At 43.1% G+C, this 17,076-nt stretch overlaps 1 protein-coding gene across 1 annotated transcript in view; it reads right to left on the bottom strand.

Moving 5' to 3' along the window:
• The window catches only part of WDR87 (WD repeat domain 87), a 32,438-nt gene that overhangs the window by 12,667 nt on the left and 2,695 nt on the right, over positions 1 to 17,076 (bottom strand). Inside the window, exons 2-3 of the mRNA XM_060185875.1 lie at positions 5,449 to 5,567; positions 843 to 1,010 (exon numbers count right to left, since the gene is read on the bottom strand). Of these exons, the coding sequence (XP_060041858.1) occupies positions 843 to 1,010; positions 5,449 to 5,520 (240 nt within the window). The 5' untranslated portion in view covers positions 5,521 to 5,567. The remainder of the gene's footprint in view (positions 1 to 842; positions 1,011 to 5,448; positions 5,568 to 17,076) is intronic.

Below are 17,076 nucleotides of genomic sequence, written 5' to 3'. Positions count from 1 at the left end.
ACAAAAGGGGAAATAAATTAAATTAAATTAAATTAAAACTATATATATATATATATATATATATATATATATATATATATATATATATATATATATATATGGAGGGGAGGGGAGAGGGATGGGAAATACTGGAGTGGCCTGAAGCCTCAAACTCACTCTTTCCCTGGGGTTACTTTAGGAGAACCATACAATCCACTCTAGGGCTAGCAACAAAGCTCCCCTGGATAATGTACTTGTTTTGTCATGTGTGAGAGACACTGGTTTGAAGAAAGTGCTGTGTAGTGATATCTTTCCTTTTCTCCCACCCAGATCAGTGATGCAATAACAATGAAAACCAAATAATCAATTCAAATGGAGACCATCATTGGAGAAAGGCTGGCTGGCAGAGAGAAATACTAGATCCAGGTGACATCCATTCAAGGGATAGGTGTTCTGTAATCGGGGGTAAGGGAGTATATGGGCATCATCCTAGAAGAGTTGGCAGTCAGCTGAGGTAAAGAACAAACACCTCATCACAGACCCCTGCAAGCGTCAACCCGGCTTTGACCTAGCACGTTATGATCGGGCCCTCCTCAATCGCTATCGAACAGGCCATGGCCGGTGCGCCCTATGTTCCATCGCTGGGGAGCCAGAGACGACCCGAACTGCCCCTGCGGCTCCAGACAGACTATGACCCACATAGTCAACGACTGCCACCTCTCCAGATTCAAAGGAGGTCTCGAAACTTTACATCAGGCTCAACCTGACGCTGTTGACTGGCTACGGAAGAAGGGCAAACGCTAGAAGAGGAAGAAGCCCAGAAGAATAGACTAAGCAAGAAAAGAAAGACTTGGCTATCTTACCAGTATTTCCTTCGTGGTGGCTGTCACCCAAGACAGGGAGGTAAAGAAGTTGGCATCAGTGACATAATGGCATATGAGTGGCATGTTTTGAGGATAGCGAGACTCTCTGAACAGGATCTCGGACTGGTCGCTCAGCACCACAACATCATTCCTGTCCTCTGAGAGATGCTGGGGAGAGACATGGAATGAACATGGTCTCACACAAGTTGCAATTTGAACATCGACACCAAATGCCTCAGCTCCGAGGGCCACATCTACTATACCCACAGATGGGCCACAACTCCTAACACAGAGAAGACCAGCCCCCTGTAGAGAAGGCCTTGGTGGACAAACCTTATACTGTGAGCTTGGGGGAAATTTCTTCTCAACAGGAAGTTCAAGGTATTTGTCATCTATGTGCTCTCTTGCGTCTGAAAGTGAAGTAGCCAGGAGACAGCTTGCCACTGGGGCAAACACCTTACAATATGTGAAGGCCCCCTTGGTTTGAGCCCCAGCACCACATAGAAGTGCCCAGACACTGGGGGAAACTCCACTGATTGTGGAGTAGTGTTGTGATATCTCTTCCCTCTGTCTCTCTCCACCTGAGATAACAGAAAGAAAGGAAGGAAGGAAGGAAGGAAGGAAGGAAGGAAGGAAGGAAGGAAGGAAGGAAGGAATAAATCAGGGGCAAGAAGGTAGCTTGCCTAGTAGATCTCACATTTTACTAAGGACCCAGATTCGAACATTTAGCCACCATGGGGTGCACCATACAAAGGAGAAGCTTCATAAGTGGTGGAGTAATGCTATTGTGTCTCTTCTTCTTTCTCTCCCTCTCTGATTCTCACTCTCTATCTTAAACAAACAAATAAATAAATAAAGTTCCCTGGTAGTGGTGGAATCATGCAGGTCCAAAGCCCCCAAGCAAAAGCTCTGGAAGAAAAAGAAAAAAGATCCAGGGAGATAGATAGCTTAGTGGTTATGCAACAGTTTTGTCCCTGAGGCTCTTAGTTCTAAGGTTCAATCTCCAGTACCTCCATAAGCCAGAGGTAAGCAATGTTCTGGTTAAATTTAAAAAAGGGGGGGCCAAGCAGTAGTGTACTGGGTTAAGGACACATGGTGCAAAGCACAAGGACCTGCACAAGGATCCCATTTCAGGGACGGGGGTTGCTTCACAAGTGGTGAAGCAGGTCTGCAGGTGTATATCTATCCCCTTCTTTGTCTTCCCCTCCTCTCTCAATCTCTCTCTGTCCTATCCAACAACAACAATAACAGCAATGACAACGACAATGGGAAAAAGAAAAAAATGGTCTCCAGGAGCAGTGGATTCATAGTGTGGACACTGAACCCCAGTGATAACCCTGGAGGCAAAAAAAAAAAAAAAGAAAGAAAGAAAAAGAAAAAATGGGGAGTTTGGCGGTAGCGCAGCGGGTTAAGCACAGATGGTGCAAAGCGCAAGGACCGGCATAAGGATCCTGGTTTGAGCCCCTGGCTCCCCACCTGCAGGGGAGTTGCTTCACAAGCAGTGAAGCAGGTCTACAGGTGTCTATCTTTCTCTTCCCCACTCTGTCTTCCCCTCCTCTCTCCATTTTTCTCTGTCCTATCCAACAACAACAACATCAATAACAATAATAACTACAATAATAAAACAACAAGGGCAACAAAAGGGAATAAATAAATATATTTTAAAAAGAAAAAGAAAAAAATCAGGGGAAATAAATAAATAAATGAAAGAAAGAAAAGAAAAGAAAAGAAAAGAAAAGAAAAGAAAAAAAATCAGCCTGGGAATGGTGGGCTCATGCATGTGTGAGGTTCCAGGCAAGGGTGCATATATTCATAAGACTCCTTTACCAAATTACCTGCTGGGAAATTGTGCAGATGCAGTCACATCTGCCATGTTGTCCCCTCAGGCTGCAGAACGACAATTACCCAGGGCCAGAAAGATAGCTCAGTGGGCAAGACCTGTGTCTTGCCATGTATGCAGCTCAGGTCTGAGTCCTGACACATAGATGTTACCATGACACCAGAGAAAACTTTGATGATGTAGTCTCTCTTTCTCTAAATGAATGAATAAAGCAGCCTAGTAATAGTGAAATTATGCACACATGGTACCCCGGATGCAAGAAAGAAGGAAAAGAAGGAAGGAAGGAAAGAAGGAAGGAAGGAAGGAAGGAAGGAAGGAAGGAAGGAAGGAAGGAAGGAAAGAAGGAAGGAAGGAAGGAAGGAAAGAAAAGGGACCAGGTGGTGACGCATCTGGCTGAGCATCCACACTACCAGGTTCAAGCCTCTGGTCCCCACCTGCAGGGGGCAAAGCTTTACAAGTGGTGAAGCAGTGCTGCAGGTGTCTCTTTTTCTCTCTCTCTCTCTATCTCCTCCTTCCCTCTCAATTTTTCTCTGCCTTTATCCAATAATAAGTAAATAAAAGTTTTTTTAAAAAAATTAAAGAGAGAAAAGAAAGGAAGACATCACCTAGGCAAGTCTTATACCCACATGCAATATAACAGGTTCATCTTTAAGTTACTAAAGCATAAGTCTGCAATGAGATTTAGTGCATTCTACTAGGTTTTTAACTTTGACAAAGGAAAATAACATATACAATATATATTAGAGCAAGTATATGCCATGAAAGCTGCACTAGGATCTTTTTCTACAAACTCAACCATAGCAGAGCTTGAGATTAGGAGCCAGGTGGTAGTTCATCCAGTACAGAACAAACATCACCAAGTGTGAGCCCCTAGTCCCCACCTAGAAAGATGGAAGCTTCAAGAGCAGTACACTTTCCCAAGCACTTTCTGTTTCTCTTTTAAAAAAAATGGCCAGGGATCAGTCAGTAGCACATCAGGTTAAGCACACATGGACTGGTGTAAGGATCCTGGTTCGAGCCCCTGGCTCCCCATCTACAGGGGAGTCGCTTCATAGGCAGTGAAGCAGGTCTGCAGGTGTCTGTCTTTCTCTCCCCCTTTCTGTCTTCCCCTCCTCTCTCCATTTCTCTCTGTCCTATCCAACAACGACGACATCAACAACAACAACAATAAAAAATAAGGGCAACAAAAGGGAAAATAAATATTAAATTTAAAAATTAAAAATGGCCACTGGGGGGGAGTCGGGCTGTAGCGCAGAGGCTTAAGCGCACGTGGCACAAAGCACAAGGACCGGCATAAGGATCCTGGTTCGAACCCCGGCTCCCCACCTGCAGGGGAGTCGCTTCACAGGCAGTGAAGCAGGTCTGTAGGTGTCTGTCTTTCTCTCCCCCTCTCTGTCTTCCCCTCCTCTCTCCATTTCTCTCTGTCCTATCCAACAACAACGATAACAATAATAATAACTACAACAATAAAACAACAAGGGCAACAAAAGGGAATAAATAAAATAAAAAATATTAAAAATAAAAAAAAATTTTTTAAAAATGGCCACTGGGAATGTGTAGTCATGCAAAAAAAGAAAGAAGGAAGAAACTAAGAAAGGAAGAAGATAAGAAGGAAAGAAAGAGAAAGGGAGAGAAAGAGAGAAAGAAAAAGAAAGAAAGAAAGAAAGAAAGAAAGAAAGAAAGAAAGAAAGAAAGAAAGAAAGAAAGAGATAAAGAGGGAGTAGCGCAGCGAGTTAAGCACACGTGGCACAAAGCGCAAGGACTGGCATAAGGATCCCGGTTTGAGCCCCCGGCTCCCCACCTGCAGGGGAGTCGCTTCACAGGGGGTGAAGCAGGTCTGTAGATGTCTGTCTTTCTTTCCCCCTCTGTCTTCCCCTCCTCTCTCCATTTCTCTCTGTCCTATACAACAAGGACAATATCAATAACAATAATAACTACAACAAAGGCAACAAAAGGGAATAAATAAATATTTAAGAAAGAAAGAAGACTGGATCCTTCTCCCTTTTCCCATCATTCATTATTATTCTCCTTCATTATTCTCCTTTATTATTCTCCTTCATTATTCTCCTTCTCCTCTTTCTTTTCTTTCTCCTTTCTAGAAAAAATCCTGGGGCTGGCAAAACATCTCACCTAAGAGGCACCTGCTTTGCCATGTACACCACCCTGATTTTGAGCCAGTGGTACACCACATCGGAGTTCTATAGCAACATCAGCACTATGGTTCTCTCCTTCCTATCTGAAAAAAATTGATGACAGAAAAAAAAAACCTCTCTTCTCAGAGGGCTCCTTCCTTTGACAGTCATACATAATATTCACCTTCTGGTATGAAAATGTCCTTGCACGAAGTCCTGAGACTCATCCCTATATGCTGCTGGGTTTTCACTGGTGCTTTGTGCCTGCCTGATCCCATCACTCCTAGCAGCTTCTTTAGTGACTGACAGAGAGGGAGAGAGGGTGTGGAGAGAGAGGGGGGGGGCAAGCATTGTTCCACCACTTTTGAAGTTTCCCCTTTGCCTAGTGTTCCCATGTGGTTACTGGGGTCTCAAACCTGGGTCCTTGAGTATGATAAATCATGTGGTTTACTGGGTGAACTATCTCCCAGCCTCCTGTCCCTAGACTTATTTGGGAGTTGATGGCCCACTTCTTACTGAGGTAACACACGTCTCTTCTAATTTGCCTTCTTGCTTCTGTGGAAAACTGATGGCTCCTTTAAAGTGTTTGTTCACAACTTTTAGAGGACTTGTTAATATGCTACAGATACATTACCGTTTTATCTATTTTTTCATTCATGAGGTGTTTAAAGTCCTTCCAAAGGGGGATGAGTCTTGGGCGAGCCATCACTTCGATTGTCCCCCAGGTCTTCCTCAGGACTGTCACTTAAGAACCTGTGAGAAGAGGCCGCTTAGTGACTACGACTGTTTGAGAGCTGGGACTCAGAAGGCATGACCCCGTAGATTCATGTTTATGGGATACTTTTTGAATGTCAGGAGTTAAATACAAGGCAGGGCTCCTGAGCCTAGGAAAGGCCCAACTTGATCAAACACAGAACTTGCCTGGCCATGGAAATGGCTCCCCTGATAAAGCATCAGACTTTCATCATGAGGTTCTTGGTTCAATGATGGCAGTGATATGTCCAGGGAACATTTATGGAGGATGGGGAGTCCCCATCCTGGACACCAGGATTCCTGGAAGGCAGGGTCATCTTTTTTTTTTTTTTGATAGGACTGTATATTAACACCATTCCCACCACCAAAGGCCTGTGTCCCTACCCCAACCCCTACAGGGAAGCTGACAATCTACCCTCACTCTCCACCCAATTTTTCTTACTTTGGTGCAATACTCCGAACTCACTTTGCATTTCCCTTTCTGTTCTTCTTTTTCAACTTCTGTTTATGGGTGGGATCATCCCATACTCATCTTTCCCTTTCTGACTTATCTCACCTTTTTATTAAAAATTGTTTTTATGTGTTACAACAGAGAGAGAATTTCACATAGGGTGGAGAGAGAGGAATAAGAGCAGCCCTTCAGTGTATGCAGTGCCAGAGATTGGACCAGGGACTACAGGCAGGAGAGCCCAATGCTTTACCAGTCAAGCTCTTTCTCAGTCACAAGGTCCAAGATGCAGATTCCTAGGTCCTTTCCTAGACCTACTAAGATAGAACCATTGAAGTAGGAACCAAGGACCTCAAGTGTGTATGTATTTATACAGTATGTATCAATTTTAGGACCAGGTGGTAGTGAACTCGATTGAGTGCAATTTATTAGAACCCAAGTTCAAACCCAATTGACTGCATGTGCCAGAACCCAGATTCAAACCCCCCAGCCTTCCCCCCCCCCCCAATAAGTGGGAAACTATGGTATAATTCAAGTTTTCAGAGTAGCCTGGTTTGCAAACAAGTGAGTTTGCTCTGGAAACATAAGTGAAAATTTATAGTCTGGGCCAGCAGAGGGCAATGAAGACCATTCTATCTATCCAGTGCGGGTGAAGTGATCAATCATCAGTTTAAAGATGTCCCCCGCTAATGAAATAGTTCACCTGGATAGTTAAGTACACTGCTTTTCCATATAGATATATGTCCCAGATTCAAACCTGGTCCCCATTGCATTGAATGATCTCTCTCTCTCCATTTCTCTCTCTCTCTCTCCATTTCTCTCTCTCTCCCCCTCCCTCTCCTTTCTCTCCCTCCCTCTCCCTCCCTCTTTTTTCTCCCTCTTTCGCCCCTTCTCCCTCTCTCTCTCCCTCTCCTCTCTCTTATTCTTTTCCCCCTTATCCCCTCTCTCCCTCCTTCCCTCTTTTCACTCTTTCTCCCCCCTCTCTCCCTCCCTCTTTTCCCACCCTCTCCCTTCCTCCCTCCCTCCCTCCCTTTTTTCACTCTCCCTCCCTCCCTCTCCCTCCTACTCCAGCCTCCCTCCTTCCTCTTCCCCCCCTCCTTCCCTCTTTTCCCCTCTCTCCCATCTCCCTCTTTTCCTCCCTCTCTCTGCCTCTCTCTCTGCCTCTATCTTAAAAAAAAAAAAAAATCAGTCCCAGTCTGGGGACATACCTAATGGTTATGCAAGGGGACTTTAATGTCTGAGACACCAAAGGACTCAGATCAAATCCCCAGTACCACCCTAAACCAGAGCTGAGAAGTACTCTGGAATGATGATGATGGTGATCCCCATGGCTGGGGAGATAGATCATCCTGTTGGAGCACCAGCTTGCATGCCTGAGGCCTCAAAGGCTGCAGGTTCAATCCCTGACATCATCTTATGCCAGAGCTTCTGGTGCTCAGGTCCTCTCTCTCTTAAACAATCATATAAATCATCATCATCATAATGATAAATAAATATTATAAATAAATACATCAACTTTCTTGACCTGGGAGGTGGTACAACGGATGGATCACTGAACTTATAAGTAGGGGGTCCTGGGTTTAATCTCTGGCTTCACGTGTTCCATAGTACTATTCTGGTTCTCTCTTTTTCAGGCTATGTCTCTCTTTCTTTCTTTTTTAAAATATTTTATTTATTTTATTTTTAGAGAGATGCAGAGGGAGAGAGAGAAAAACACCAAAGCACTGCTCAGCTCTGGCTTATGGTGGTGCAGGGGACTGGACCTGGGGGCTTATGGTGTTTTGGGGGATTGAAACTGGGACTTTGGAGCCTCAGGCATGAGAATCTGTTTGCATAACCATTATGCTATCTCCCCTACCTGCTATGTCTCTTTCACTAATAAATAGACTTGGAAAAAAAAAATTGGTCCCTGGCTACATGGTGGTTCACCTGGTAGGGCACATATATTAGCATGTGTGAGTACCTGGGTTTAAGCTTCATGAGTGGTGGAGTGGCAAACGCTAGAAGAAGAAGTGGTGGAGCAATGCTACAGGTGTCTCTCCTTCTCTCTAGTTCTCTACCTCAAGTTCTCCTTCTTTATAGCTCAGTATCTCTCAACAACTTTCAAAAGTAAAAGAGACCACCAGGGTATGGTGGAGCCGTATTGGCACTGAGCCCCAATGATACCTGGTGGCAACAAGAAAGAAAAAAAAGAGCTTTGTTCTGGAAGGTGGTGCAGTGATAAAGCTTTCAACTCTCAAGCATGAGGGCCTGAGTTTGATTCCCGGCAGCACATGTGCCAGAGTGATGTCTGGTTCTTTCTCTCTCCTCCTATCTTCCTCAATAAATAAATAAAACTATTTTAAAAGAAAAAAAACAGCTTAGGTGGTTGTAGAGTGATAAGGTACAGGATTTACAAGTGTGAGGTGCTGAGTTTGAACTCTGGTACTGAATATACCAGTGTTTCTCTCTTTCTCATAAATAAACAGATTAAAATAAAACATGATCGAAGGACCCAGAAAAGTGCACAGTGGTTTACACAACAGACTTTCATGTGTGAGACACCAAAGGCCCCCAGGTTTAATCTCTAGGATTGATCTGAGCATCACCCTGGTAAATAATAATAAATAAAAATCTAATGCTAACAATTTATGACAGAGAGCATTAGGGGGCTGAGTAGGAAAAAAAAAAGCATTGGGACCAACATTTTCTGATGACTTGGAGATTGTCAGGTCTGTGAATGGGGTATCCACACGGGCCTGAGCTTTGCTTTTGTAATATACAGAATGGCCTCTAGAGGGCACTGCACTCCACCTCACTAGCAAGCCCTAGGAGGTTTCCTCTTAGGGTCATTCGTCACACTTCATAATACATAGGAGAGCATTCAGACAAGGTTCTCACATCACAGTGCTCACAGTTGAACAGGGAAGGCAGACTTCAAAGACTAGTCATAACACCGATTACAAAGGGAAATTCTAGGTGATGGGTTACATTCTGTTTGAAGCTGGAGATAGTGTGGACTTTACTCTAGACAAACCTGATAAAGTAAATTTCACCAGAAAACAAGTGACCTGAATTGTTTGGCTTCCCAGTGTATATAAAAGTTATGTCTTAAATTTAATATTCCTTCATGATCAAAAAACTACAAAAAATGGGAACAGATGGAAAATTCCTCAAGATAGTGGAGTATATATACAGCAAACCTAGAGCCAACATTATACTCAACTGACAGAAGCTGTAAGCATTCCCACTCAGATCAGGAACTAGACAGGGCTGCCCACTATCACCATTACTATTCAGCATAATATTGGAAGTTCTCACAATAATAATTGGGCAAGAGAAAGGAATCAAAGGAATGCAGATTGAAAGGGAAGAAGTCAAAGTCTCCCTATTTGCAGATGATATGATATGATATGATATGATATGATATATAGAAAAACCTAAAGAATCCAGCAGAAAGCTTCTGGAAATTACTAGGTAATATAGCAAGGTGTCAGACTACAAAATTAGCATACAAAAATCAGTAGCATTCCATTACTCAAACAATAAGTCAGAAGAAGAAGATACCCAGAAATCACTCCCATTCACTATAGCAGTATAATCAATACAATATCTAGGAATAAACCCGACCGAAGAAGTGAAAGACTTATATACTGAAAACTATGAGTCACTCAGTATTTGAAGAAACAGAAAATGGTACAAAGAAGTGGAAAGATATCCCATGCTCATGGATTGGAAGAATTAATATCATCAAAATGAATATTCTACCCAGAGTCATATACAAATTTAATGTAATACCACGGTCAGGGGGTAGCACAGTGGGTTAATCAAACATGGCACAAAGTGCAAGGACCAGTGCAAGGATCCCGGTTCAAACTCCAGGCTCCCCACCTACACAGGGTCGCTTCACAAGCGGTGAAGCAGGTCTGCAGGTGTCTGTCTTTCTCTCCCCCTCTGTCTTTCCCATCTCTCTCCATTTCTCTCTGTCCTATCCAACAACAATGACATAAATAACAACAATAATAATAACCACAACAACGATAAAACAGCAAGGGCAACAAAAGGGAAAAAAATAGCCCCCCAGGAGCAGTGGATTTGTGGTGCAGGCACCAAGCCCCAGAAATAACCCTGGAATCCAAAAAAAAAAAAAATTAATGTGATACCCATCAAGGTACCACCAATTTTCTTCAAGAGAATAAAACAAAAATTATTAAGTATTTATATGGAACAAGAAAACACCTAAAGTCACCAAAACAATCTTGAGAAAAATAAACAGAAATGGAAGCATCATACTCCTAGATCTCAAACTATATTATAAGGCCATCATAATAAAAAACTGCCACAAAAGTAAATTCCAAGTGGATCAAGGACTTAGATGTTAGACCAGAAACTATCAGATACTTAGAGGAAAATATTGGCAGAACTCTTTTCCGCATACATTTTAAAGACATTTTTCAATGAAACGAATCCAATTACAAAGAAGACTAAGGCAAGTATAAACCTATGGGACTACATCAAATTAAAAAGCTTCTTCACAGCAAAAGAAACCACTACCCAAACCAAGAGACCCCTCACAGAATGGGAGAAGATCTTTACATGTCATACATCAGATAAGAGTTTAATAACCAACATATATAAAGAGCTTGCCAGACTCAACAACAAGACAACAAATAACCCCATCCAAAAATGGGGGGAGGGATTGGACAGAATATTCACCACAGAAGAGATCCAAAAGGCTGAGAAACACATGAAAAAATGCTCCAAGTCTCTGATTGTCAGAGAAATGCAAATCAAGACAACAATGAGATATCACTTCACTCCTGTGAGAATGTCATACATCAGAAAAGGTAACAGCAGCAAATGCTGGAGAGGGTGTGGGGTCAAAGGAACCTTCCTACACTGCTGGTGGGAATGTAAGTTGGTCCAACCTCTGTGGAGAGCAGTCTGGAGAACCCTCACGAGGCTAGAGATTGACCTTCCTTATGACCCAGTAATTTCTCTCCTATGGATATATCCTAAGGACTCAATCACATCCGTCCAAAAAGATACATGTACACCTATGTTCATAGCAGCATAATTCATAATAGCCAAAACCTAGAAGCAACCCAATGTCCCAACACAGATGAATGGCTGAGCAAGTTGTGGTACATATACAATGGAATACTACACAGCTATTAAGAATAATGAACCCGGAAGTCGGGCGGTAGCGCAGCTGGTTAAGCGCAGGTGGCGCAAAGTGCAAGGACCGGCATAAGGATCCCAGTTCGAGCTCCCGGCTCTCCACCTGCAGGGGAGTCCCTTCACAGGCGGTGAAGCAGGTCTGCAGCTGTCTAATCTTTCTTTCTCCCTCTCTGTCTTCCCCTCCTCTCTCCATTTCTCTCTGTCCTATCCAACAACAACATCAACAGCAATAATAACTACAACAACAATAAAAACAAGGGCAACAAAAAGGAAATAAATAATTTTTTTTAAAAAAAAAGAATAATGAACCCATCTTCTCTAATCATCTTGGATGGAACAAGAAGAAATTATGTTAAGCGATATAAGCCAGAAAGAGAAAGATATCCTACTCAAAAACAGAAATTAGAAAGAAGAACAGAAAGAGAAACGCAAAGCAGAATTTGAGTTTGGAGTAAGTATTGCACCAAGGTAAAAAAGAAAACTCGGGGACAGGGAATTAAAGAGAGGGTAGATTTTTGGCTCCATTATAGGGCGGTGGGGTAGGGACATGGACCTTTGGTGGTGAGAATGGTGTTAATATATACTCCTATTGATGTATAGTCTTATGAATCACTATTCAATCGATATAAGAAGGGGAAAATATAATTAATGTCTCGAGTTCTTTAATGCATAGACTTCAGCTCTGAGTATATATTTCTTTAATTTAAGCACTTAAAGATTCAAATTAAGGAGTCGGGCGGTAGCGCAGCGGGTTAAGCGCACATGGCGTGAAGTGCAAGGACCAGCGTAAGGATCCCGGTTCGACCCCCCAGCTCCCCACCTGCAGGGAAGTCGCTTCACAAGCAGTGAAGCAGGTCTGCAGGTGTCTATCTTTCTCTGTCTTCCCCTCTTCTCTCTATTTCTCTCTGTCCTATCCAACAACGATGACATCAATAACAACAATAATAACTACAACAATAAAACAAGGACAACAAAAGGGAATAAATCAATTCATAATTTTTTAAAATATTCAAATTAGTAAACTGGTTGAATTTCAACATTGGGCTTAAGGTGTTCATGCATTTCTAACAATAACTTTTTTGTGAACTATTAAATCACCTGCAGTCTTAGAGCAGGAAGACCACAAGCAACTGGTCTTGTCAATATGTAAGATATAGTTATTTGTAAATAGCATTAAATGACATGAACCATGGTAAGGTCTTATATGGAACTTCTGGGGCTTTGCCCATTTTCCTTCATGCTTCTTTTTTTTTAAAAAAACTTTTCTTTTTTTTTTTTATTTATTTCCCCTTTTGTGGCCCTTGTTTTGTATTGCTGTTATTGATGTCCTTGCTAGATAGGACAGAGAGAAATGGAGAGAGGAGGGGAAGACAGAGAGGGAGAGAGAAAGACAGACACCTGCAGACCTGCTTCACTGCCTGTGAAGCGACTCCCCTGCAGGTGGGGAGCCGGGGGCTTGAACTGGGATCCTTTAAGCCGGTCCTTGTGCTTCGCACCACGTGCACTTAACCCGCTGCACTACCGCCCGACTCCCTTCATGCTTCCTTTGATCCATACCATTCAACACTACATCAGCTGATCTCAACCAAATCAACCAGTGTCACCTCAGCATGTTTCACTTCAGACTGTGTCCAGAGATGCCAGGCCTGGGATGTCAATCTCCCAGCTCCAATACTCAGGCGAGACCTTTCCTATCTCATAGGACACCTTAGTTCCACTTTGGATGGCACATCTCCTAACAAAGTTATAGGATCAGGAAGCCAGGCGGTGGCACAGCAGGTTAAACGCACATGGCAGAAAGCACACGGACCAGCATCAGGATCCCGGTTCCAGCCCCAAGCTCCCCACCTGCAGGGGGTTCACTTCATAGGCAGTGAAGCAGGTCTGCAGGTGTCTGTCTTTCTCTCCCCCTCTGTCTTTCCTCCTCTCTCAATTTCTCTCTGTCCTACCCAACAACAACAGCAATAACAATAACAACAACGATAAACAACAAGGGCAACAAAAGGGGAAAAAAAGTTTTAAAAGGGGCCAGGTGGTAGCACCTGGTCAAGCACACACGTTACAATGAGTGAGGACCCAGGTTCAAGCCCCCAGTCCCCAACAGCAGGGGGAAAGCTTCACAAGTGGTGAAGCAGTGCTGCAGGTGTCTCTCTGTCTCTTACCCTATCACTCCCTTTCCTCTCAATTTGTGACTGTCTCTATCCAATAAATAAAGATCATTAAAAAGTCTTTAATTTTTTAAAAAGACAAAGTTATAGAATCTATATACAGTCCAGGGCCTATGAGACAGGGCACATGTGCACATGTATCCATAAGTTAGGGGGAAATATATACCTTTTTAAAGTAAAAGGATGCAATAGTCTACAGTGACTCAGTAAGTACAGCAAGCAAGTAGAAAGTCCTAAAAAAAAGCCACTGTAAAGTACTTAATCAAATATTTTCTACCTAAACCTAGAAACCCCCATCACCTACTTCCAATTTCATTTCCATCAATCACTCTAAGTATAACCCTGTCAAATAAAGTAAGGGCTACAAAAGCTGGATTAAAGGCAAGTGATTGGCACACTCTAATAATGGCCCTTTTAGTCACTACCAGGCCACCCCATCATCTGAGGCCCTAGTCAGGGAATCCTGGGATTCCCAGAAAGATGATGAGCCTAGACCTCTAACAGATCTATCTCTCCACCATCACTGGTCATCTCCATCAGGAACAACAGCATTAAACCCTCTTGTGGGCCTCTACAGGACCTTGCCCTCAATGTAGAACAACAATGGTAGAAACTGCCCCACTCTCTGAAGGGAGGCTGTATCAACATACTCTGTCACTCGAGGAAGACTAGTCCTGAAACAAGTGCAGCTTAGAATGTTCCTAGCAGGGGTTGGGCAGTAGCACAGTGGGTTAAGCGCACATAGTGCAAAGTGTGAGGACTGGCAGTGTAAGGATCTTGGTTCGGGTCCCCGGCTCCCCACCTGCAGAGGAGTCGCTTCTCAAGCGATGAAGCAGGTCTGCAGGTGTCTATCTTTCTCTCCCCCTCTCTGTCTTCCCCTCCTCTCTTCATTTCTCTCTGTCCTATCCAAGAACAACGACATCAGTAACAACAACAATAACCACAACAATGATAAAACAGCAAGGGCAACAGAATGGGGGAAAATAGCCTCCATGAGCAGTGGATTTGTGGTGCAGGCGTCGAGCCCAAACAATAACCCTGGAGGCGAGAAAAAAATAAAATAAAATAAAAAAGAACATTCCTAGCTATGGCCACGGAATTTGAGCTCAGACCAACAGGGATGCAGAGGTAATACTGGCAAGATAGTTCACCTAGAAGGGTACCTGTTGGGGGGGAATTGTGATGTCTTTTCCTCTCTCTCTCTCTCTCTTCTTTTGATATCTTTTTTTTTTATAATTTTTGTGTTATCTTTATTTATTGGATAGAGTCAGCCAGAAATCTAGAGGGAGGGGGGAGATAGGGAGAAAGACAGAGAGGTGCCTACAGTACTGCTTCACCACTTGTGAAGCTTTCCACCTGCAGGTGGAGACCAAGGACTTGAACCTGGGTCCTTATTCATTGTAATGTGTGTGGTCAAGCAGGTGCGGCACCACCCGGCCCCCAAGTCTTTTTCTCTCTACCTCTGTCTTTTACTTTCTATCTGAAAAAAAAAAAAAAAAACTGACCTGGAGCATTGAAGCTAAGGTGACATTAAAAATGAAGGAGGAGGAGGAGCCAGGCGGTGTCATACCTGGGTAAGCACACACATTACAGTGCACAAGGACCTTAATTCAAGCCCCTGATACCCATCTGCAGGGGGAAAGCTTCACAAGTGGTGAAATGGGGCTGCAGGTCTTTCTCTGTTTCTTTCCCTCTTTATCTCCCCTCCCCTCTCAATTTCTGTCTCTAACCAGTAGAGACAGAAATTGATAAATAAATAAGAAGATAGAAAAGATAGCCAATAAACTTGCTAGATGCAGGGCTGCCTCAAATCTTCAACTTGCTAAAAACACACAATCTCTGCACAGCACACTAAAATAGTCACAGCAAAGGATTTTTTGTAAATTAGGCTGGTGATCCAGTTGTAAGAAGGCGACAAAGGACAGTAACTACATATTCCAAGGAGGCCTGATCACCAAAAAGGGAGAGTGATGTGTGCTCCCTGTGTTGAAGCAGGCCCCTATGTGGATCATGTTATCTTACAGGTGGGTCTCATTTTACAGGTGGGAGGCAGGGCTGTGGAGAGGTCAGCTCAACTATGAAGGGCCTACTTTGATAGTGGTAAAGTTAGAGGAACAGTAAAGCCTGGGGCAATTTGGGCTTTTATTTCTAAGATTTATTATTATTATTATTTATTTCACAAAGGAGAAAAGAATCAAGAAAGCCAGCGTCTCTGGCACATGTGATGCTAGGAATTCAACTCTGCACCTCATGCTTATTATGTCCAGAATTCTACCACTGTGCTATCTCCTGGGTTTACTTTGAGTCCAAGACCAGGAAATGTTACTCAGGAAATGTTTTACAGGTGACTTCAAGCTAGGGCTGGGCTGAAGTACACATGGCTTTCTCTGTAAGAAGAAATACTGTTGCGCCACACCAGCAGACATGCATTATCCGGGTGGACTAGCTTTCATCAGCTTACCTGCAGTGACAATAATATCCAACTCTGAGTAGGCTTGTAAAATGACAGCCAGGCAGTTTACAGGTATTATTTAATTCTATTTCTAAAAGATTATTTAATTATTTCTTTATGAGAGAGACGACCAGAACATCATTCTGACTCATGTGATGTTGGGATTTGAACTCCAGACTTCATGCTTATGAGTCCAATGCTTTATCCACTGCTCCACTTCCCAGGCTACATATTGTTTAATTCTAGCACTGATTTTTTAGGACAAAGCTATCACCCTCCACTTAAAGGACATATATTTTTAAAATTTTATTTATTTTCCTTTTTGTTGCCCTGTTGTCTTTTTTTATTGTTGTCGTAGTTATTGTTGTTGTTACTGATGTCGTTGTCATTAGATAGGACAGAGAGAAATGGGGAGAGGAGGGGAAGACAGAGAGGGGGAGAGAAAGAGAGACACCTGCAGACCTCATTCACCGCCTGTGTAACGACTCCCCTGCAGGTGGGGAGCAGCTGGGGGCTCGAACCGGGATCTTTACGCCGGTCTTTGCCACATGTGCTTAACCCACTGTGCTACCGCCCGACTCCCCCTTTTTTTTTTTTAAAAAAAAATTATTTATTTATTCATGAAAAAGATAGGAGGAGAGAAAGAACCAGACATCACTCTGCTATGTGTGCTGCCGGTGATCGAACTCAGGGCCTCATGGTTGAGAATCCAATGCTTCATCCACTGCACCACCTCCCGGACCACCACTTAAAGAATATTTTTGATAAATGTGGTATAACTATTCAAGATGTGTTAAGGAACACACAATGAACATTCCACACTCAACCACAATACCTTGATTTCACAGGGGGACCTTGGTTGCATCCTTTTATAGGTATTCTGTACACAAATAGACATATATGTTAAAATGATAGGATTCTATATATAGGATATATATATGTTAAAATGATAGGATTCTATATATAGTGATAGGATTCTATATATAGTGTTCTTTGCTGTGTGTGGGGGGGCATTGTTTGTGCTAGGGCTTTGCACCTACTTCACTCCACTCTTCCCCGCAGACTCCTCTATTAGAATAGAGGGTAGGAGCGGCCAGGTGATGCACCAGCAGAGCACATACATTACCGTGCACAAGGACTGGGATTCAAGGCCTTGGTCCCAGCTGTGTGTGTGTGGGGGGGGGTGGTGGAGCTCACAAGTGGTGGTTCAGTGCTACAGGTGTCTCTCACCCTATTTCTATCAGAGAAAAAAAGAAAGAATGAGAGAGAGAAAGAAAGGGA

This window comes from Erinaceus europaeus, chromosome 2 (genome assembly GCF_950295315.1).
Source record: "Erinaceus europaeus chromosome 2, mEriEur2.1, whole genome shotgun sequence".
Classification (NCBI taxonomy): domain Eukaryota; kingdom Metazoa; phylum Chordata; class Mammalia; order Eulipotyphla; family Erinaceidae; genus Erinaceus; species Erinaceus europaeus.
This window is presented reverse-complemented; position numbering and strand designations above follow the sequence as displayed.